At 34.3% G+C, this 24,909-nt stretch overlaps 1 protein-coding gene across 1 annotated transcript; it reads right to left on the reverse strand.

Annotated features, from left to right (window-relative positions):
• Window positions 1–832: 832 nt before the first annotated feature.
• On the reverse strand, window positions 833–17,607 carry LOC104908694 (polyamine oxidase 1). Its single transcript, XM_057390851.1, has 13 exons — window positions 17,495–17,607; window positions 14,407–14,656; window positions 13,793–13,945; window positions 12,525–12,641; window positions 6,861–6,873; window positions 6,388–6,513; window positions 6,031–6,181; window positions 4,662–4,720; window positions 4,410–4,559; window positions 4,060–4,314; window positions 3,549–3,630; window positions 3,402–3,455; window positions 833–1,029 (listed from the first exon to the last, which is right to left on the reverse strand). Exons 1-13 carry the CDS (start codon window positions 17,604–17,606, stop codon window positions 833–835), a joined length of 1,719 nt encoding a protein of 572 aa, XP_057246834.1. The 5' UTR covers window position 17,607.
• Between the last annotated feature and the right edge of the window lie 7,302 nt (window positions 17,608–24,909).

The following is a 24,909-nucleotide window of genomic DNA, read 5'->3' on the forward strand; positions in this document are numbered from 1 at the left end:
CTCAGGAACTTGAGTTTAGGAACTCAAGGTAGGGCTCGAGTTAGAATTAGGTTGTAACAGAGTTGTTTGGCCTAATTAGTGAAAGTGTTGAGTTTAAAATCCCTAGTGGTCGAGGTTGTTTCTTCTTGTTGGGCCCAAGAAGTTTTTCCTCGTAAAAATCCCTTGTGTTCCTTTAGCTTGTTTATTCGTTTAAGTTTTAATTTCCGCAAAAAGTTACGTTTATTTCTACACCTACAATTCACCCCCCCTCTTGTAGTGTTCCTAGGGAAATAACAGTTTGATATTTGATCCCTATTGAATGATTCATGTGTTTGATTATGTTTGTGATCCTATGATAGATGTTAGAAAATTGTTTCCTGAAATTCCACTATTTGCATCTGTATATTCTTTCATCTAAAACCCAAGACAAACAAATGCCACGCTGCCACATGTACTCTCTCCTTTCCCACACAATAAAATGAGACGTTAAGCAATAAAAATGTATGTTTCAAGACTCGAACCTATGACCTCTCATTTAATATGCTAATGCACTAACCAACTACGCTACAATACTCATGTTGGTCTTTGTGAGGGAAAAAAATCATTTAAAAACAAGATACTGTTTCTATTTTTGAAGACTTCAAATGCACGTTGGTAAATAATCCCGTGTGTATTGCCTGGGACAAGAACTAGTTAGGGTACAAAGCTCAACCTTTCATTATGTCATCACAAAGAATATATAGTAAATTATTTTAAAAATCCAACAAGGAAAGGAAACCTAACATAATATATAACAACTCCTCATACAATTACAATTATATCTTCTCGAAAATAAAATTTGTATGACCCTCCTTCAAGTCGAAGCATGAGAATGTTCCACAATGTCCAAGAAAAACCGAGGCTTGCCTAGAGCCTTAGTAAAATTATTAGCTAATTGTGCTTTGCCAGACACATATGATGGAGATATAAGACCTTCAGTGATAGCATCACGCACAAAATGACAATCAACTTCAACATGTTTTATTTGTTCATAAAATACAAGATCTTGAGCTACGTGAAGAGCAGAATGACTGTCACAAAAATAAGGTAATAGACTTGGGATGATTGATACCCAAACTCAAGAGAAGACCTTTTAACCACCTCACCTCACATGTAATAGCGCCCATGGAGCAATATTCTGCTACCGCAGATGAACGAGAAACAACATGTTTCTTGGTCTTCCAGGAAATAGGATAATTACCTAAGAAACGATCCAACCTGTGAGAAAATGACTAGTAAGTGGACAATCAACCCAATCAGAATCACACCACCCCTGCAGAGATAGCTCGCTGTGTGAACGAAGTAAAATACTCTCACAGGTGTGCGTTTCAAATATCGAACCACACGAATCGTAGCATCGCAATGTTGCTGATGAGGTGGGTGCATAAACCGAGATAAAATATTCACAATATAAACCAAGTCAGGACGAGTGACACCTAAGTAAATCATAGGACCAACTAATAATCGTTAGTGGGCAGCGACACGTGTCAAAAATTTGCCCGAGGCTTGACCTAAATGATGGTTCTACTCAATAGGAGAGCCACTAGGGTTGGCTCCCAACAATTTCAAAAATTAACATCCCTAACAAAATTTTTGCAATTCTTTGAAAACGCAGGACATAATTTATTCAAATAGCAAAATAATTGAAATTTATCGTTTGCACTATTGGCCAACTATAAATAACGAAATTATGATGTTACTAGGTATTGACTCGAGTTTAGCTTGGATATATTTTTGTATATGGATATCTCATTTTTTTGATTAAATTTGAATTTTTTTAATCTAGAATCTTCATAATCAATTTTAATATTTTAACAAAATTTAGATTGTTGTATCTTACATATATAATACTCTCACAATAATTAAAGAGGAAAAAGTTTCAATCGCAAAGTCTTATAAAAGACCGTCTCACATTAACACTAACGTGAGACGAGTTTGTTTTTCTCCAATTTTTAGCCTCGGTCTTCATTTATGGTTTTATAGTTTATAATTGTGATTCTGGCTATTAGTAACTATTTTTCGATAAATAGTTATTATGATATTTGGGTATTTAGTTATTATTGTTTTTTGCACAGAAAATGCACAAAACTCAGATGATCTCTTGCAATTTCACCACCTTGAATCTCTAATGGCGAAAATGTTGAACAAATTTCAACACTTCTCAAACACATTAAATGGGAAATTTTAATGAGTTCTTCAAACTTCACTAAATAGCTAAACCCATATATTATTCAATATGTTCTTCATCATAATCAGTTTTTTGATCCAACTAAACTTTTGGATTTCTTCAACTGGTCACATTCTCAATTGGGTATTCATCAATATTTGTTTTCTTTCTCAATTTTGGTTGTTCTTCTTTGATATAGTGATCAATGTTTGTAAGAAAAAGGGTTTCTTGATTGAAGCTGCTAATGTGTTTTTGTGTGTTAAAGATGGTGATTCTTGCCCTAGTTTGGTTTGTTGCAATTCTTTGTTGTCTGACTTATTGAAGAAGAGCATGACGGGTTTGTTTTGGAGGGTTTATGATAGAATTAGTGCATTAGTTTTTTTTTAGAAAGACATAATTATTTATGCGTGATATTGAAGTTATGGCCAATAAAATGCATTATAATTTGATTTAACTAATATACTCCAGCGTTTAACTAATATAATCCAGCTATTAACTAATATACTCCAGCGAAAAACTAATATACTCCAGCAACTAACTAATATAGTTCAACACTTAACTAATTCATCCAGAATCAATTTAAGACTAGCATAACTAATAGGTGCAAGGGCTTAACTAATTCTACTGCGGGTTTGATGCACGCGCGTGATGTCAGCATGACATCAGCGGTCTCACGTTAACACTAACGTGAGACCGTCTCTCCAAAAACGGGCTCTTCGATTAGATAGTGATATGAGTCATTTTTAGTTTCTGATTTAGTATAATGTAATATTTTTAGTAGAGGAAATATTGATAATATCAAATTTGTGGAGTAGTATAAAAGTTTGTGGTTGTACATTTGAATGTTTGAATTTGATAGTAATATGAAGTTTCTTATATACAAGAAGATATCATGGGAGCAGTTTTAAAATGCAGTAGCTAATGAAAAATCGAGAATATCGTCAAGTATTAAAACCTTCATAAAAGAAATTAAACAAGAACAAAGAGAGTAGTCCAATTCAATGACAACAAAGGAATTTGCCAATTGACAACTAATGAAGTACATTTCTTATTGAAATTATCAGATCCCATCTAATAACGAGAAAAATAAAATTTTATGCAGACAATGAGATCCATCTAATAATATAAGGAGAAAAATAAAATTCCATGCAGATAATGAGATCCCTAAAATATTGTTGTTTTTGGACTATGGGATGGACCTATCCGTGGTAGACACCTCTGCAAATTTTATTCTTCAGGCATTGAATTGCATCTTTTGCTGTATCAGCACCTGCAATGTAATTAAAAAACGTTTCACATGTTGATTAAAGTCTTAAGCTTAGAATTAATTATCTTGTGTCATTTAGAAAGAAAAAGAGAGAACCTGCAAAATATGCACCATCTGCATATCCATATAATTGGGGGTGTGTATGCTCCCCTGTGAAGTAGATTTTACCAATCGGAGCCTATACAAAAATGTAGTTTTTAGTAGTGTTTTGTCAATCATTATCAACCTTTTGACTCTTCTTAGAGCGTGTTTGGTGTGGCTTTTGAGATAACTTTTAGGTAATTTTTAGTTTCTATAAAATTATTTTAGTGTTCAGCGAAATAGCTTTTGGAGGTAGCTTTCGGGTAGCTTTTAGTTTTTTAGTAGTTTAACAAAAGCTACCATTTTTGCATATTATTTACACGTTAAAATACTACTAACAACTATTTTTACTGAACACTTCTACTTTAGACAACTAAAAGCTAATAGCTACCTCCATAGCTGAAAAGCTCACAGCTCATAGCTGGAAGCTAAAAGCTTACAACTAACCACTATTTTTGCCGAACAAGTCCTTAATCTATGTGTAAATATCAGTACATTTTAAAGGGACTACGAGAGTAAAACTTACTCGCAACTGGTCATGACGCTTTTGAGGATAGCCAACAGGCCAATTTGTGAAGCAACCTCGGTAAAATCTGTCAGATTTCCATCGAGGAATCATTATATGAGTTGCTTCAGGGATATTCTTTCCAAACATTTTCCTCAAAACTTCCATTGCTTCTGCTTTCGTTTCTTCATCAGATTGTTGCTCCACTCTTATGGATTCGTCATCTGTTGCTGTTGCAAACATAATGTTCGATCCTGGATACTCATTCTCCAAGTGCTGCATTTTAAAGCATATATGGTATTTAACAAATTTAATTATGTTAACATTAATTAACCATCCTAAAAATTACTTTTGAACTCTTTAATTTGTACCTGCCAAATTCCATAATATCCTCGTCTTTCATGAACGTAGAGGAAAAATTCAGTGCCATTTCCAGTAGGCCAGAATGCACGAGGAAACTTGAGGAAGATTTTGGTATAGATTCCGATGTTAAAGTCTGAGATTGCACGTCTTTTCCATAGCTGTACAAAAGAAGATCGTCCACAATCATGGAAAAAAGAATTGCACATAACCAATAACCCTTTTGATGGTAACCTTACTCCCTTATTTTATGCTACTGTTACCTTCTTTTTATAAGGTAAGGAGAAATCTTGACAAGTTGAAGGTACTAAAGGGATCCCAACTATTCCACATTAACTATATACGTTATTGACAATTTGACATATTTAGCTCACATGCACTTAAGATGGATTTTACTAATATATATAAATAGTTACAATGACCTTTCTCAGTATTATTTTTGAAAGGAAGATTCTCAATGGTAGCCTTTAACTTTGGCTTTTTATCATTGGTAGCCAAAGAAAAGTTTGATCATCAGAAATAGCTTAAGGTTTCGGCTATACTTGAAAATGTCGCATTAACAACGATTCTTCGTTAAAAGCAATTGTTGAAAGGGTTAACTAAGTATAGTTCCATAAGCTAGAATGATACGAGTTTCCGTTATAAAATTTATTTTGCCTTCATGTCTTATTAAAAACTTATTTCAGTCGATTTTTCAAAAGATATGAACGAATGAAATTTGTCAAGGAAAATTTATGTTATTTTAGACACTAAAGACCTTAATTACGATGAAAACAACCATCTTAACAATTGTTTATGGCAAAAAATGATTGTTAATTTACCACATTTTCAAGTGTAGCCAAACCCTCAAGGCTACTTCTGATAATCAAACTTTTTTTACTACAAATAATAAAAAAAAACCAAATTAGAAGCTATCACTGAGAATTTCTTTTTTTGAAATTATCTTAATTTGTTGGTTATTAGCTAACTAAATATATAATACTCCATGTATATATCATGAGAAGTCAAAGTGAAAAGAAAAAGGACAACAAAAGTAGAGAGAGTATATGTATGATAATTGGTGACATGCATATAACTATATTGCCAATTATAATTGAATATTTATATTTTATCGTTTTAAACTAATTGTAGAGCTTTGACTTTTGTTATTCATCTATTAAGTTTGACCATATTCTCTTACTTACTTCGTTTTTATTCATTCGTTCCACGTTAACTTTGCACCACCTACATTGTTTATATGGACCTTAATTATATTTTTACTAATATATATAAACAAATATTGTCATATATATAATATGTTGGATTTGTCTCAATTTAATTTATAAGCACTTTACATATTATTAACTTTATATAACTTTTACGAATTAAGGAAACTAAAGGTTAAAGTTGTATACTACACTACTATCGACAAGTGTGAAGGTTAAACCGTTAAAGTGAAACAACCAATAGACAAAGTAAAATATATCAAAAACAAATGGTATTATGTAAATATTGTTGAATTAGTCTTAATATTGAATTTAACAAGTGCGACAAGTCTCAATAATGTTGCAAGTATTATAAACGCAGGAAAAGTAGTAGTTTTTTTAAAAAGTTGATACATCGTGATTGAAATACTTGCTACTAAGTACTAACAGCTTACAGGAAGTTGTGGTCTGAAGCTGATAAGATCACTTTGTAAGACACCAATACTAGGGGACATTATAACAAGCTCGGCTTTGTACTTCATGCCATTTTCCGTTTTAACCGTTACTCCACCTTTTGACTGATCAATCTCTCTTACAACCTGTAGCAAATATAATGAAAATCAAAATAAAAAAATATTTCCTCCATCCCATAATATAGTGTTTATTTCATTTTTTCTAGTCAAATAATTTTAAAACTATGTCTGATTCGAATTGGAGGACGTGCTTTGGAGTTGAATTCAATGGATAATTCGTTGAATTTTAACAGTTCTCTTTGCTTTTTTTGTAGTAGTGACTAGTGACATACCTGATTGAACTTGAGCCTAGGATCACTGATAGCACCATTTTTGTAGGAGAGGAATTGTTTGGCAATAAGATGGACCAAACTCTCAAAGCCTCTTGAATCAGCCACAAAGTAAGCATTTTCACCGAACTGTTGTTAGATGTGTGATCAATGAGAGAACCGGATATCCACTCCAAGGCACGGAAACTACGCTTTCCTATTAGTTTAATTTCGCCCCTCTAGGATCACCGGGTTAACACGAAATAACTAATGAGATACAATGGAGAGAAACAATCCACTTAGATGATCTTCTAAGTGAATCAACAAGAACTTGTGTTTTGTGTTTGTGAAGAACACTCAAGAGAAGATTGCAAGTTTTTCTTAAGCTAAGCAAGAAGTATTTGAGAGAGTATAGAATAGAAAATTCTGATTTTCTTCTAACCCCTCACTCATAGGAATCCCAAGGTTTATATAGGAAGAATAAACCTTTCATTGACTAGAGTAGTTAATCTCATAACCCCCATGTTAATCACCCATCAAAGGCCTTTAATCAGCTGATTTAAGGACCTTAAAGGTCATTAAAATGAGGCCATAACATCACAACGGACATAAAACCGTCAAGGCATCTTTTCGCATTCCAAGGCAGAAGACACGTCGCGACTCGCGAAAAGCTCGCGAGTCGCGAGGCGCTGGTCGCGACCCGCGACGCCTGTCGCGACTCGCGACGGGCCACTGGTCGCGACTCGCGACGTTGTCGCGACTCGCGGCCAGTCTTCTGTCTCCCTTGGTTTATCAATGCGTTTTGCCACTTGATGCACTCTAGCCTTTTGCATACTAGACCTCCTCCTCTTCTAGTACATACCCTTATGAGTTTCAAACCCATTACCCTATAAATGTTCCAACAATCCTCCTCCCATTTATAGGGTAATGTTGAAAAGTTTTTCAACTTGCTATAAATCGCAAACACACATGTTCATGCATCATGGAAATATCTAACGATTGAATTTCCATTTAGTAAAAGTAATCTTTACAATAATTTAGATCATAATGATAGACAAAGCTTTGAATCATATAACCATTACAAATTATTGAAGTTACTAATACACACAAACATAAACTAGGTTCTTAAAACCTCCGACACCTATGAAGCCTTGGTGTCCATATCCATTCATAAGCATTCCAAGTCAAGCCTAAGACTTGATGAAGCGGCCAAACTTCTAGCTTACATAGGTAAATCTTTCCGGACATGCTCCTACAATTGAGCACCTTATCAAAGATTTATTAAGAATAAAATTCAACCTCTTTATCATTGTAGCAACAAGCACTAACCTCGGGATGTATTAAACAAGTGCTCCCAACCTCTTAGAGAAGTACTATCCTCCTTGAATTTGAGATCTAACGTTGTATTAGACATCAAATAGAGTTTTCCTTCACCATAGGTTGATCAATAGGCTTAAGACCCATCCCTTTGTTCATTTTGTTCACTAGTTCCCTTGACAACGGTTTTGTAAACGTATCCGCCAAGTTCAAACTAGACCGAACAAAATTAATAGTTATACAACTATTCCTTATCATTTCCCGCACATAGCTATGTCTAACTCCAATGTGCCTTGACTTGCCATTGTAGACTTCACTATATGCTTTAGCTATGGTTGATGCACTATCACAATGGATAGCAAGAGGTGACATTGGTTTCACCCATAAGTCCACCTCACTCAACACATTCCTTAGCCATTCCGCTTCTTGGCAACAAGAAGCCAAAGCAATGAATTCCGATGCCATAGTGGAATCCGTTATACATGTTTGCTTCTTGGAAGCCCATGAAATGGCACCTCCTCCAAGAAGAAACACCCAACCACTAGTGGATGAATAATCTTCCTTATTCGAAATCCAACTAGCATCCGAGTAACCTTCTAAGATAGAAGGTTCTCTATTGTATGTTATGACATAATCCAAGGTCTTATTCAAGTACCTTAACACTCTTCTCAATGCTTGCCAATGCAACATACTAGGATTACTAGTATACCTACTGAGCTTGCCAATAGCAAAGGCTATATCCGGCCGAGTGCTAGTCATAGCATACATCAAGCTTCCAATTAAGCTTGCATACTCCAATTGTGAAATTGGAGTACCACTACTCGGAACCAAGTGAATACTAGGATCCATAGGAGTAGCAAAATGAGTCGAATTTGACTCATTATACCTCTTGACCACTTTCTCAATATAATGAGATTGTGATAAAGAAAACGACCCTTTCCCTCTTATTATTCTAATACCTAGAATAACATCCGCTTCACCCAAATCTTTCATGGAGAAGCTAGAGGAAAGGAAGACTTTGGTCTTTTCCACTTGTTCCAAATCAGTCCCAAAAATAAGCATATCATCAACATATAAGCAAATTATAACTCCTTTACCGTTATTATCAAATTTGCTATATACACACTTATCGGACTGATTTATTTTGAACCCACTAGACAACACAACTTCATCAAATTTTTGATGCCATTGCTTAGGTGCTTGTTTAAGACCATACAAAGATCTAACTAATTTGCAAACTTTAGTTTCTTGACCTTTAACCACAAACCCTTCAGGTTGATTCATGTACACTTCCTCCTCCAATTCACCATTAAGAAAAGCAGTTTTTACATCCATTTGGTGAATTACTAGACCATGAATCGCAGCTAATGCTATCAATAGTCTAATAGTAGCTATTCTAGCTACTGGAGCATAAGTATCAAAGTAATCGATACCATATCTTTGCCTAAAACCTTGGACCACTAACCGGGCCTTATGTTTTAGTATGGTTCCATCGATTTTCTTTTTCCTTACAAAAATCCATTTACAACCTAGGGGTTTGCAACCGGGAGGTAAATTAGCTAAAATCCAAGTGTGATTACCCATTATAGAATCCATTTCATCATTCACTGCCTCTTTCCAGAAAGCAGAATCATGAGACTTCATAGCCTCATCAAAGGACCTAGGATCCTCCTCCATATTGTAACAATATGAAATTTGAGTCGAAATTGACTCCCTTGACCCTTCAACTAAATATAGTTGAAAATCCGGTCCAAAAGATTTCTCTTTTCTAATTCGTTTACTTTTCCTAATTTCCGGTGTTGTAGTATCATGATCATTTGAAATGTCATCTACAACATTGGAACTAGTACTAGGTATCATGTCCTTTGGTCTTGGAATCGATGAGAATCTAGTCTCATCAAATATTGCATCCCTTGACTCTATCACGGAGTGAATAGAGACAAAGTCATTGGGCTCAATGACATAAAACCTATAGGCTTTGCTATGTACCGCATAGCCTATAAAAATGCAATCAATTCCTTTTTCACCTAAAGTTTTCCTTTTAGGTTCCGTCAATTTGACAATTGCCCTACAACCCCATACCTTAAGGTAATTGAGATTAGGCTTTTTATTACACCAAAGTTCATAAGGGGTAGTCTTATTCCTTTTATTAGGAACTCGATTTAAATGTAACATGCAGTTAAAATTGCATCACCCCAAAAACCGTCATTAAGACCCGAATTAGAAAGCATGGTTAACCATTTCTTTTAGGACCCATTTTTCCTTTCCGCTATACCATTACTTTGAGGTGAGTATGGGGCGGTTGTTTCATGAATTACACCAATGGAACTAAAATAACTTGGATTATAATATTCACCACCCCTATCCGTTCGAAGTCTTTTAATCTTTTGATTAAGTTGGAGTTCCACTTCGATTTTAAAGGTCTTAAACTTTTCTAGTGCTTCATCTTTAGTAAATAATAAATATATGTAACAAAACCTTGAAAAATCATCAATAAAAGTTACAACATATTTCTTATTTCCTAAAGAAGGTGAACTATGAAAGTCACACAAGTCACTATGCACCAATTCAAGCAATACCGTTTGTCTAGTCACACTAGGATAAGGATTTTTTGTAATTTTATTTAGCACGCAAGTGTGACACTTCTCTAACTTTAAATCGAAAGGAGGTATCAACCCCATTTTAGACATGTCATATAATCTACGATAATTCACATGACATAAACGATTGTGCCATAGAGAAGAAACATCAAGCATGTAAATAGAACTAGTACCAATTTTATTATCAATACTAAATTTAAACATTCCATTACAAAAGAAACCTTGTCCAACAAAAATACCACCCTTGGAAAGTACAAATTTATCCGACTCAAAAACAACTTTAAAACCATACTTATTCAAGAGACCTCCTGACACAAGATTCTTCCTAACTTCCGGTACATACACAACATCCCGGAGAGTTAAAGTCTTTCCCGAGGTTAACAACAATTCTACTTGGCCTATGCCTCTAGCCTTTACCGTAGAATCATTCCCCATATACAAGATTGGACCATCATCCAAATCTTTCAAAGACTTGAAGAAATCCTTGTTATTGCACACATGTCTAGAGGCTCCCGAATCTATCCACCAAGAATCATCAACCTGCACACACATAATTTCAGAAATCATAGCAACAAAATGCATTTCTTCAATTACATTAACATGTGCATTGTTACCTTGGTTTTGAACAACACTAGGTTGTGTGTTCTTTGTCTTCTTCTTGTTGTTAGAAGGACAATCCCTCTTAAGATGAGGACCATTGCATATCCAACAAGAGAGGGTCTTCCTCTTCTTGTTTGCAACATTGGTTTTGTTATTGTTGTTGTTGTTGTTGTTGTTGGATTTCTTGGTCTTACTAGACCCACCAACCTCTACCAAATTAACGGTAGATTTAGGAATACTAGGAGTAGTATCCTTAACCCCATCTTGAGCCCGGATCCCCTCTTCAATACGAAGATGAGTTCCTAATTGCTCCATGGACATGTCTTCCTTTTTATGTTTTAAAAGATGTTTTGTATCTTTCCAAGAATTTGGTAATTTGTCAATGATTGAGGCAACCGCAATTGCCTCATCCATCACCATACCATGTGATCTTATTTGGTTCAAAATATGATGAACCTCATGGAATTGCTCCATAATAGGCCGATCATTAGTCATTTTAAAAGAATTAAAATTACTAACAAGGAATTTCTTACTTGAAGCATCTTCCGAAATGTACTTGGCCTCAAGAGCATCCCAAAGTTCCTTTGCACTCTCCACATTTTGGTAGAGATCAAACAACGGGTCGGTGAGAGAGTTGAGAATATGACCACGACAAATGTAGTCATCATTCTCCCACTTGATCCTCTTCCTAGTAGTCTCAAGAGGCTCTTCCTCTCCATCTTCCGGGAGTGGTGGCATAGGAGTTGATAACACATACACCACATTCAAGGCGGTCAACAAGAAGTGCATCTTCTTTTGCCACCTCCGATAGCCCACCCCCTCAAACTTATCCAACTTTTGGAAGTTCATAGTCATGTCCTTGAGTGATTGAGCCATATCCGAAAAGAAAGAAGAATTAAACTAATAGATTGTTAGATGTGTGATCAATGAGAGAACCGGATATCCACTCCAAGGCACGGAAACTACGCTTTCCTATTAGTTTAATTTCGCCCCTCTAGGATCACCGGGTTAACACGAAATAACTAATGAGATACAATGGAGAGAAACAATCCACTTAGATGATCTTCTAAGTGAATCAACAAGAACTTGTGTTTTGTGTTTGTGAAGAACACTCAAGAGAAGATTGCAAGTTTTCTCTTAAGCTAAGCAAGAAGTATTTGAGAGAGTATAGAATAGAAAATTCTGATTTTCTTCTAACCCTTCACTCATAGGAATCCCAAGGTTTATATAGGAAGAATAAACCTTTCATTGACTAGAGTAGTTAATCTCATAACCCCCATGTTAATCACCCATCAAAGGCCTTTAATCAGCTGATTTAAGGACCTTAAAGGTCATTAAAATGAGGCCATAACATCACAACGGACATAAAACCGTCAAGGATCTTTTCGCATTCCAAGGCAGAAGACACGTCGCGACTCGCGAAAAAGCTCGCGAGTCGCGAGGCGCTGGTCGCGACCCGCGACGCCTGTCGCGACTCGCGACGGGCCACTGGTCGCGACTCGCGGCCAGTCTTCTGTCTCCCTTGGTTTATCAATGCGTTTTGCCACTTGATGCACTCTAGCCTTTTGCATACTAGACCTCCTCCTCTTCTAGTACATACCCTTATGAGTTTCAAACCCATTACCCTATAAATGTTCCAACAACTGTTCGGACTCAGAAAGTGGTAATACATGTTTTAAGCTTGAAATTCTTGGGGCCTCCGATTGTTCTCCATCAAAGGTGAAGAAATCTATCATTTTTTCAAGCCTAGTTCTTGGATCTCTGTCATGAAGTAAAGTTTTAACATCATCATCTTGTCATCTTTAAAATACAATATTGCTCAATGCCTCAATATATTCAAGAGTATTGGTTTCAAAATCTTAAGCTATAGTACTACATCATTATTTTTTTAATCTACTCTAGTCTCATCACTTTGTGTCTCAACACCATTGACAAACTTCACATTAACCATTACTAGTCTTATATGCACGCTATGCGTGCGAAATCGTTATCAAAGCTGAATTAATTGCGACGACTTATAAAAAAATATTTACAAAGTTTTCCTAAAGATTATAAATTAATTCTGCCGTATTTAGTTACAGTTACTTTCCCCCCTTAATTGGGGATTTTATTGGTGGTTATATTTTTTAAATTACATGGTGGTTTTTGGAGTTTTTTTATTTGTTATATTAAGGAGTTAACTTATTGAGGACAAATTAGGAATTTTAATATTTTGGTGTCCTACCCCTCTTCACATATAGAATAGAGATTTGTGATTTATATACAAGGAAAAATTTAGTCAAGTGGGATATTATTAGATTCATCTTTGTATATATTTTCCAAATATCAACTTTTTTTAATTTTTTATTTATATGGAACTATAAATACTAATGGTCAAAATTATATATTGGCAACCATTAAAAGTCGAACTGTGTAGATTAAGAAGGAACATTTGTAGTATATGTATAAGAAACTAAAATTAATAATGTTATAAGAGGTTAGCTTCTAAGATCTCTTTGCTTTTTTTTTTTTTTTTGGTTCTACTCACTTTCCTTTTTCGTGTGTTTACTTACAAATGTTTCTTCTCGTCTTACTTTTTGTTACCCACCTGTAAAATTGTGTCTCCATTTACAACACTTCCAGTTCTTTTGCCTCTTCTATTTAGAGGCTTGCCTTATCTTTCACCAAAACAGAAAAAAAAAAACAAAAAAAAACATACAACTAATACTCACTTCTCCATTTTCTTACACAAACCTTACCTGCGATGTTTTCTTTTAGACTTATATATGTTAGTAGTAGACAATGTAGCGATAATTGGGCATAACATAAAGGATGGGTGATGTATATCACTTTAGAATCACATATAGAAAGACACTTTTACAACATTTTGAAATAAAGACTTATGTTAGTGTTTAAATATACGATATACTTACGTCTTACGAAGACGTTCAAGAGCCAAAATGGACATATCATCTTCTTTATTCTTCTCCAAATTTAACAAGTTGGAATATTTTTCACCATAATCTAATGTTTCATCAACTTTCTCAATCGCTGCATCTACCTCGTCATCTTTGTACAATCCACCCCTATAATAAAGACAGAGTATATTCACCAGTATTATTAATTGTTACTATCATTATAATTACTACTTGAATTATTTTATAATACTCACGGCCCGTTTGGTAGACGTTAATAAATTGCGGTAATGACAATGAATTTTTAAGTGTAATTTTATTAGGGAAGCACCCTTAAAATCTCCATGGGGAGGCATTTTTTCTCCATGAGCAAGCAATCTTACTCGTAAACTTGTGTTTTTGTCTCCAAGGGGAAGTGATTTCCATTACCACTCATTACCACCTACAAGGTGGTATTGGATGGGAATGAAAATTCAAGAAGGAAAGTGGACACTTTAGGATAAATTAGCATTACCATGGGAATGGACAATGATATTTTTCACAAATTTACACACAAATTTATTCCAATCACCAGCATTTATGACCAACTACCAAACGATCCGTCAATATACAAAACATAAGTAATTGATTACTCTTGTTTATAGGTGTTGAATGAGATATTGCTGAAGTCGGAGAAGAATTTCTTAAGATGGATTTGCTTGGACATTTCATAGAGTGGATTCCTCTTGGGACCTCCTAGTCCATGAAGCCAATTTGCTCCCATCTCAACTGTATAGCCTGCAAAGTTAGTCTTTTTAATTCTACCACCAATTCTGTTTGTTGCCTCTAGTATTAGGATATCTTTGATCCCAGCATCATGGAGTCGTTTTGCTGCTGAAATGCCTGCAAAATAAGATTAAGATTAAATATGGATCTTGTATTATAAGTAGGGCGCTGCATGCATATCATTATATCAATAGATCGACGATAGATGCTTCTAATGGAATGATCTCTTCAGTCTTCACTTTGTATTTTTCTATATGAACTTATATGAAATGAACTTTTTTTGAACTTATTAGAACTTTTTGAAATTATTTAATCTTATGTGAATGCATTAGAATTCCTTAGACCATACTTAAAAAGGTTTTTAAACTAAACTTTAACTTTTTGGAACCTCTTAGAACTTAAATTCAACACTTCAGCTTTATTGAACCCGAAACTTATATTTCTATCGTGAATTAAGAAAACACTGTAAGGGGGCGTTTGGTTCATATAATGGTATGAGTTTGGAATCAGGAATGAAACCAATGTGGTATGGGTTTGGAACTTGATACTTAATACCTTGTGTTTGGTTTCATTTAGGAATGAAAAATCTTCTTTTATTTGATACCTAGAGGTAAGGTATGAGACATACCCACCTCCCCCCATGGGTTTCTAAACCCCATACCTTATGGGTTTGAGGTATGGGTTTAAAATTTAGAATTAAGTTAAACAAACACTAGGTATGGGTTTTGTTCATTCCAAACCCATACCTCATACCTAAAACTAGTGAGCCAACCACCCCCTAAGTAATATTATCCCTCCATCCAAACGCAGCTTATTCATCTTAAAAGAGTAACATCCCCCTCTTTTTGATAAGTGGTATCACTTTTTTTCCAATGACAAATTTGGTAAACCATGATATATATATATATATATATATATATATATATATTATATATATATATATATATATATTATATATATATATATATATATATATAGGTTTGGGTTCTAGTGAGAACCTCTTATGGTGAGAACCGTAAGAACCACTTAAAATGAGGAAGAACTTCCTAAAATAAGCAACAAAAAAAAGTAACAAATGAGCAGAATCATAAAATGAGTAGAAAACATTAAGCTATCAAAAACGTAAAATGAACAAAAATGTAAAAGAAGAAAAACGTAATATGAGCATAAAAAAGTTAAATGAGAAAAAAAGTAAAATCAGCAAAAACGTTGATAAATGAGCATAAAATTGTTGAAAAAGCAAAACCATAAAATAAGTGAAACAAAAAATGAGCAAAAATGTTATGAAATAATCAAAATCTTCGTAAAATGAGTGGTTCTCACGGTTCTCACAATAAGATATGATAACTTACTTCCCACAATATTCGCACAACTATTAAGATATAGTCCCTTCTTCATCTTACTTCCCACAATAAGATATGATAACTTACTTGCCACAATATTCGCACAACTATTAAGGTGACCCAACATTTATATCCAATTACCTCAAAAGTTATGACCCAAATACCTAGTAGCTCATGTGGCCCCCCAACATTGCTCGAGCAAAAGTGCAATACTACTACTGCTAATAGTCCCTTCTTCATCTTCTGGCTCCATACCCATTAATTAAATATCTAGACCAACCATCTAATATATACACACTCGAGTGACTCATTAAACCCAACATTTTATAGAAGTAAGAAGTACATACAACTACTACTCTTCCCTTCATGGAGGGCAATGACGATTTATTTTACGCTATTTGTTTCCTTTCTTAAAATAGCGTATATGGACATATTAAATTTCTTTTGAACTTGCCGCTTACATGGACTTTATAAGAAACAAAATTATGTAAAGACAAGATAATAATTCTCTTTTTAAAAATTAATTATAAATGTATTGTTAGGAAATTGATTAATGTGGAACAAATCAATGAGATAATAAGAACGAGAAAAGCAATAAATAAGATAAACAAGAAAACACAAGGATTTACGTGGTTCGGTCAAAATTACGTCTACAGGTGGGGGATTCGAGCTTCTTCACTATGATGGAGAAAACAGAGAGAATAATTAGAAGGAGTCCTAAAATAATAGAGGCTAAAAGTTGTGTGTTAAATAATAACTACCAAGTAGGTCCTTTTATAACATAAGAAACCCTAAAAAAATCCTAGAATAATATACTCCACACAAAACCCTAAAAGAAATCGCACATCCCGTGTCAAAATCCTCGTCGCCCGATCGGGAGGTCATTAAATTCAAACTGGCTGATGCCTCCCGACTCGATCGGGTGAAATTCAAGTTCGACAGTGGTTCGTAAAACAGTCATAACTTTCGTGCTTCTCAGCGGAATTGAGCATATGATCTGTCGTTGGAAAGCTCTTTAGACAAGCTATCACTTCAAATTTGAATCACATTAACAATATTTATAGATTGAGAGATATGTGCATTCAAAGTCAGCATATGCTATTTTCACAAGATTTCAAGTCACAAATAACATGTATATATTAACACTCATTAATTTAATGCTAATAATAGTCTTTCCTACTTTTTATTACTCTTATATTATCAAAAAGACTCTTAAATTTTTATAACCTCCCTAATTAACACCGTTACACTATTTAATCGCATCCGTTTATATTCTGACACATTAACCTAAATTTCAAAAATGAGATTGTTTTATAATCTTTGTAATTAATTATACATTTTTATATATATGTACTCTCTTGAATTCGAGGGTTATATTGATCAATAATTTATATTATAATTTATTATGTAGAAAATTTAAAAGGAACTGAAAGATTATTTCATAAACACAATATAATGCCGTAACTTTGTTTTCACTCCTCTCAAATGTTTGATTTAATACTTTAAATTCACATTGGTAAATAATCTGGAACATCGCCGGGTCAACAACTAGGTTGATACTATAATTGCAATTAGAACAATTAAAGGTGGCAATACGCCCATACGGCCATACCTGACATTCCAGCGCCAACAATAATGACAGCGGGGGAAGGGGATAGAGCGCTGGTTATGGTTAACAAGAAAGGGAAAAAGAAAAAAAGATTCATCATGCTTAAGACCTTCATCTTTGTGTATTTGATCGATAGGTGCAGGATTAAGCCTAAGAAGTTGCTCTACTTATAGCCATAGGCCTCATTGTACAATAACAACCAAAACAAAATTATACGTGTATATGCTTGATGACTAAGTATTATGAGGTTGAATAGTCAGTTATACTTTATACAAAGTAGCATACTTTGTCCTTTCAAAAAAACAAAGTAGCATATTTTGCATGACTTTTAAATTTTAATAATGCTGCATTTACATCGTGATTATGTCTAACACATTTCAATTGCTTGCAATTAAGGAGTAGGTGAAGTGTCCCAATAAAGCACAAAGCACAAGCAATCATACATTGCACTGCACCAGCTAAAGCCATGAAAATTAGGGATATAAAAATACTCTAATGAAGTCGAGGTGAACGCTTGTAATTGATCAAGGACAATCAATAGTAGATACTTTAACAAAATAAAATTTTTATTTTTTTTATATTACTTCCTCCGTAACGTATTATTAGCAACATTTTGGTATTATTTGTGAGAGTTAAATATCAATTGTTGCTAATAATTCGTTACGGAGAGAGTAGAAAAGATAATAGGCTTGAGGACCAACTCCCGCTAGGCTACTAGCCTACAGGGCACACCAAATCAGAGGTTTCGTACAAGGCTAAATAACCCAGAAATAAATGCCCCCAACATATTATTAGGATGAGTATTTGGATCGTGAGCAATGCCCTGAAATTCAGGATGGTACTCCATTTAGCTACCATCTCTCCCTCAAAATTCTAATTAAATTGAATGACCTAATAAATTATAAGTGTTCAACAACACTGTTGTATAATATGAGCACTATAAGAGGTGGGGTGAATTATAGTGAGATAAGCTATACTTTTTGAATTAAAAGTAAACTTGGGAACAAACAATGGGAACACGAGAGATTTATCGAGGAAAAATTTCCTAGGCCTAGTAGGAAGAAACAACCTCGACCACAAGGGATTTTAACACAACTTTCCACTATAATAGGCCAAAACAACTCAGTTTACAAACCTATTACTTTTCTCTCAATTCACAACTTAAGTCACTAAACTCAAGTTCCCAACAACAGTTCCCACAACAGTCGTTCCTCTCAAACTTCACTAGAAGTTACTTTCTCTTTCTCTTGCTTCACTCAAAGCTTCTCACACTTACAAGAGTTCACTCAAACCCTTTTCTCAAAAATACACTTTGTAAAGCAATGGAAGAGTAATAAACTCGATTAATGTAGGTATGAATTCTCTTTAGGAAAGACACTGACTCTTTTAGACAACTAAGACAAATTAGTTAAGTCAGACACAAATTAAATTGTTCTAAGATTTTAGGCGCCTATTTATAGACAATTAAGACAAGATAATTTTTATCCACTAATTAATCCACTATCCCATGATCTCCATGACTTTAATTAATTAGGCAATTTAATTTAAATATTCCTTGATAAGTAATTAACCCACTAACCCACTACTTAACTAAATAAGAGAAGCAGTAATGTATTACGTGGTTTTACAAACTTGAGGAATAATTAAACTTAATTAAATTAATTAAAACTTGGGAGATAATTAAACAAATCATTTAATCCACTAACTACAAAACGTGTAGCAGTAGTTTTAGGCGTGTAACCATATTTTTAGGGAGTAAATAAATATTTACTTTAGCTAGATTTTAGGAAAATATCTTTTAAAAATAACTTGATTAAAAATGAGAATCGGTTTTATATTTCAAACGAAAATCTTTTTAAAATCCGGAAAGATATTTTATTTTGAAAACAAAATCTTTTAAATAAAATATAAAACTCTTTTAACGAATTATGCAACTAAGTTAAATTAATTATTATAGACTCAGCTAAATTAATTATTACAGACTCGTTATTTTATTTTTGTAAAGAAACATGAGAACATAAACCATGACTAATAAAAAAAATTTACTCTGATTGTCTTTCTCTTTCCCCCTTTGGCATCTTCAAAAACATTAGTCCATGATTTCAAAAAGATGAAATTACCTACTAAAACACATCACAGCACCAAACTTGTGAGAAACAATTTGGTGAATATAAGTAAATAAAGCATTCAACTCTCAAAACCGCAATCCAAAAATATTAGCCATTCAAGAGACGCACACATGCAAAAAGATTAAGCATAGAATTATCAAATTAACAGAGTTCCATTACAGCATGCTTAAGAAAGAAAGATAGAAAAGACAAAAAAAAATAAGAAGTTATGTTCCCAAAAAAAAAAACTAAACCAAGAATAGAGTTTAAGGTTTAGGAGAGGAAGGTTGCTCGATAACCTCTTCCACCACATCATCTAACTTAGTCATCACCTCCTTATGATTTTCGGCAATGGTTTGATCAAGCTTGAGCACATCACCCTCCAACTGCATCAATCTTGAATTCATCATTTGGAGAGATGTGGTCATTTCACCAAGTTGTTCCATGATCACCTTTTGACCTTCCAAAGCCTTGTCAACTTTGTTCATCACCCCTTGCACTAACCCGTTCACTTCCTTAGCTTCGGTTGCAAACTCCATCATAGCTTCCGAATGACCCATTACCAAAGTAAACAAGTAATCCAACCTCTTAGCATGAGCTAGTGTATAGGTAGCACCAATGGTAGAGTTTTGGGATGAAGATGTAGCAGTTTGAGGAGGATTTGGGGCGGCAGATTGTTCCTTAAGATTGGGAACATCAAGTTGTTCCTCTGGGATGGGAACAACAACTGGTTTCTTATCTTTGGGAACAGAAAATGAAGGTAATTTGGTAGAAGGAGGGATGGGAGTATTTTGTGGTGCAATAGGAGATGGATAGGCAGATTTTGGTGGAGATGAAGTAAAAAGGAGGTATGGTATCCATAGGAACATGAGTCTGTTCCCTAGAAGGAGGAATGCAAGCTTCATATACTTCCTTAGCAATTACACTCACTTCATCAACATCAACACTTTCATCCTCATCATGGGAAGGAGAGTTTAGTACTTTCATATTTCGAACTCTTTGACTAGTTCGAGTTACTCTCACAACCGGTTTCACTATCTCTTCAACCACCTTCTTCCCCTTCTCTTTTGCTTTTTGTTTTTCTTTTTCATTTTTCTTCTCTTTTTCTATTTTTTTCTGTTTTCTTTTGTTCCTTTTCTTTTTCCTTCTCAACTTCAATTTTCACTTCTTCTTCTTCCACATATCACATTCTTCATCATCCTCATCATCATCAATATTAGCCCTTCCTTTTATCACTTCCCCATTCACAACACACACATTTAAATTGTTCAAAGCACGAACATTTAATATATTTCCCGTAGACACACCAATATTAGGAACCTCCGAAATCTTCACATTGAATTTTATTAATATTTTTGTTATTAGTGCACCTTAACCAACAACAAATCCATTTTCAATGCAATGACTCATATGTTGAATCATCAAGGAGGGAAAATTTATGTGTTTATGAGAGGCTAGGTAATGAATGTAGATTAAGTCTAACATGCTAACTTGAGCACGTTTAGAGAGACGAGGTAAATGGCTTTCTTTAATATGTGGAAGAGAATTTTGTGGTAGGGAGAAAGAAGATTATGATCAAGAAATGAGTGCCTCTTTTTCCACCATATTCACAATCAATTATCAAAAGAAATATCAGAAAATGGATAAGAGCCTCTTTGTTCTTAAAATATACATCGGTTCCCTCACAGGAACACCAATAATTTCCAGAAATTCAGAATTAAAGTCGGTTCTCCCACAAGTGTAGAACAATTTCCTTTTCATCAATTGAAAAATTCTCACAAAATTCATCCATAGTTTGGAATTAAACTTTGTCCATAACAATTTTCAAAAAGATGTTCCCAACCTTGAAACTTAATCATATTAAGCAATTGACGAAAATTAACCTTCTTACACCAAGAAATATAATGCATAAACCATGAACATACCTGTTGCAGTGGATTTTCTTTGCAACTTTGTTGTTCCTCTCACAGGAATCGTCGATTCCCCCTCACTATTGCATGGTTCCTCTACTTCCATCTCCATAGATTCTTCAATTTTCTTCCTCTTTCTTAGGACCTTGTTGATGGATTAGGAGAGATATCCATGGAGTTGGAGATTCGTATTAATGGAGGAAGGAGGGTTTTTCGGATTTTTGGGAAGAGAGAGAATGAGAAGGTTGGTTAGAGTTCATGATTTTGTGGAGGTGTTTTCGGTTTTAATGGAAATAGAAAAAGGAGTAATTTTTGTTTTAAGGGAAAACTAGGAATTATAAGAAGAAAAAATAAACCGTGTATTATACACATTTTCAGGAAAGAAAAAAAATAAAGAGAACTAATTACAGAAATAAAAGATAATCTCTTCCAACTAACTTGAGAGATATTAGGAAAGAGTAAAAAGATAAAAATCAAATTTTTAGGAGAAAAAATCTAAATAGAATATTTTTGTATTTTTGAATTTTGAAAATGTAAAAAATAAAAACTAGAAATAATACGCTGGGAACAGCGTTTGGGAACAACAATGGAAACAAGAAATTTTGCTACTTTGGAACACATTAATCTTTTAATCCTTTTATCACTTAAGGCATAGAATTGTCTTATGAACAATAAGGGAATATTATTGGACATTGGTGAGCAGTTTTCAGACATTTTTACTCATACACATGAAATAATCATATAAGATTGTGATGATTTAAAAAATAAAAACATCAAATATGCTCATCCATCATAATGCCAAAGAATCAAACAAAGGGAAAAATTATAGCAATCATTTCAACTTGATCAAGCCAAGTTCAAGTCTCAATTTTTCAAACCTATCTCTATTTAAGGGCTTTGTCAAAATTTGCAATTTGACGCTTCAGTTCACAAATTCCATTTTAATAAGACCCTTTCAACATTATCTTTAGAAATGATGCCTAATATGGATGTGTTTGACTCTGAATGATGCACGGGATCTTTAGAAATACTAATGCACTAGTATTATCACAATAGATGGGAACACATTCAAAGTAATTCGTAGTCACGTAGTTGTTGTTTTATCCATAGCATTTGGGAACAACATCATGCTGCTGCTGCAACATATTCAGCCTCAGCTGTAGATAAAGCAACTGTGTTTTGCTTCTTGGTGCTCCAAGAAACCAAACTATGACTAAGGAACTGAACCATACCTGATGTATCTTTCTATTGACCAGATTTCCTGCATAGTCAGCATCCGCAAATCCTTTTAGTTCAAAGGTATCACTTCTTGAATAGAATAGGCTTAAATCGTCTGTTCCCTTGAGGTATCTCAGGATTCTTTTCACTGCTGTGAGATGAGATTCCTTTGGATTGGCTTAAAACCTTGCAAATATCAGGACGACTTGCAGTTAGATATAATAGTGAGTCAATCATACCTCGATACTTGGTTTGGTCCACACTTGTCCCTATAGTATCTTCATCCAATCTGGTTGAAGTTCCATAGGGTATGACACTTTGGATGCCTCCAAACCATACTTTTTCAGAGTTCCTTTATTACTTTTGTTGATGGATGTAGATTCCTTCTTCTATTTGCTTGATTTGCAATCCTAAGAAGAAGTTAAGTTCACCCATCATGACTCATTTCGAATTCTTTACTCATGAGATTAGCAAAGTCCTTGCACAAAGATTCATTAGTGGCACCAAATATAATATCATCAACATATATTTGAACAACTAATAAATGTTTTCCTTTTGATTTTAAAAACAAGGTTCGATCCAATTTTCCTCTTTTAAACTCATTTTCAAGAAGGAACTTAGAAAGTCTTTCATACCATGCTCTTGGAGCTTGCTTTAACCCATAAAGATTGTCAAGCTTGAAGACATGATTAGGAAATTCTTTATTTTCAAAACCTGGAGGTTGTCCACGAAAACCTCTTCATTTAGATAACCATTTAAAAAAGCACATTTCACATCCATTTGATACAATTTAAAACCCATGAAAGCAGCAAAACACAAAAATTCTAATTGCTTCCATCTTGCAACAGGTGCAAAAGTTTCTTCATAATCTATACCTTCCTGTGATTGTATCCTTTACAAACTAACCGAGCCTTGCTCCTCACTATGGTTACGAACTCATCTCGCTTGTTCCTAAACACCCATTTAAACCAATAACCTTATTGTGTTTAGGTTTAGGTTCAAGGTGCCAAACTTTGTTTCTTTCAAATTGATGAAGTTCATCTTGCATAGCTACAATCCAATCAGCATCAGTGAGGCTTCTTCATGGTTCCTGGGTTCCATCATGAAAGAAAAGCATGAAAAGCACAAAAATTTCTAATTGAGATCTCGTTTGAGTTCCTTGTTTATATCACTGATTATGAGTTCCACTGGATGGGAACGATGATGTTTCCAAGACTTTGGTTGGAAATCCTGGATGGAAACTTGATTTCTTGATTATCTTCACTTCCCTGTTCTTGGGAACCAGGTTCAACAATAGTGGATTCATTCACTTGTGTATCCTCACCTAGTTCTTCTTCTTCTTCATTGGGAACAGGAACATGATATTGTTCCTTAGGCTTTGTTCCCATGACTCTTCTTCTTCCAAAGTCTCATCAATAAGACTTTGATCTCTTACCAACCTATCTTCAAGTCATCGTCAACCTGTGTGCTTGTAACAAGATTATCTGTTTCATCAAAAATAACATGCACACTTTCTTCTACACACATAGACCTTTTATTATAAACTCTATAAGCTTTGCTACTAGGAAAGTATCCTAGAAATACAGCTTCGTCACTTCTAGCATCAAATTTTTCAAGATTTTGTTTCCCATTATTATGAACAAAACATTTACACCAAATTTCTGAAATATGTAATATTGGGCTTTTTACCAAAATATAGCTCATAAGGAGTTTTATTTAATAAAGGTCTACCATGGCACGATTTATAATATGACAAGCAGTATTCCAGCTTCGGCCCAAAAGTTCATAGGAAGACCACTAGCTATCAACATAGTCCTAGCCATTTCCTCTAATGTTCTATTCTTCCTTTCAACAACACCATTTTGTTGAGGTGTTCTAGGGGCGGAGAAATTGTGATCTAAGCCATTGTCTCTACTAAAGTCATCAAACTTAAAGTTCTCAAATTCTTTGCCATGGTCGGATCTAAGGTGTAGCAATTTTGACCACTCAAATTTTGAACTTTCTTTGCAAAGACAAGGAACTCATCATAAGTCTCGTCCTTGCTGAAAGAAAAATAACCCATGTAAATCTAGAGAAGTCATCTACAATAACCAACACATATTTCTTCCACTCCTACTTTGATTCCTCATGGTCCACAAAATCCATATGAATAACTCTAATGGTCTTGTGGTACTTACCACAT

The sequence above is a fragment of the Beta vulgaris genome, chromosome 7 (genome assembly GCF_026745355.1).
Source record: "Beta vulgaris subsp. vulgaris cultivar EL10 chromosome 7, EL10.2, whole genome shotgun sequence".
Lineage (NCBI taxonomy): Eukaryota > Viridiplantae > Streptophyta > Magnoliopsida > Caryophyllales > Amaranthaceae > Beta > Beta vulgaris.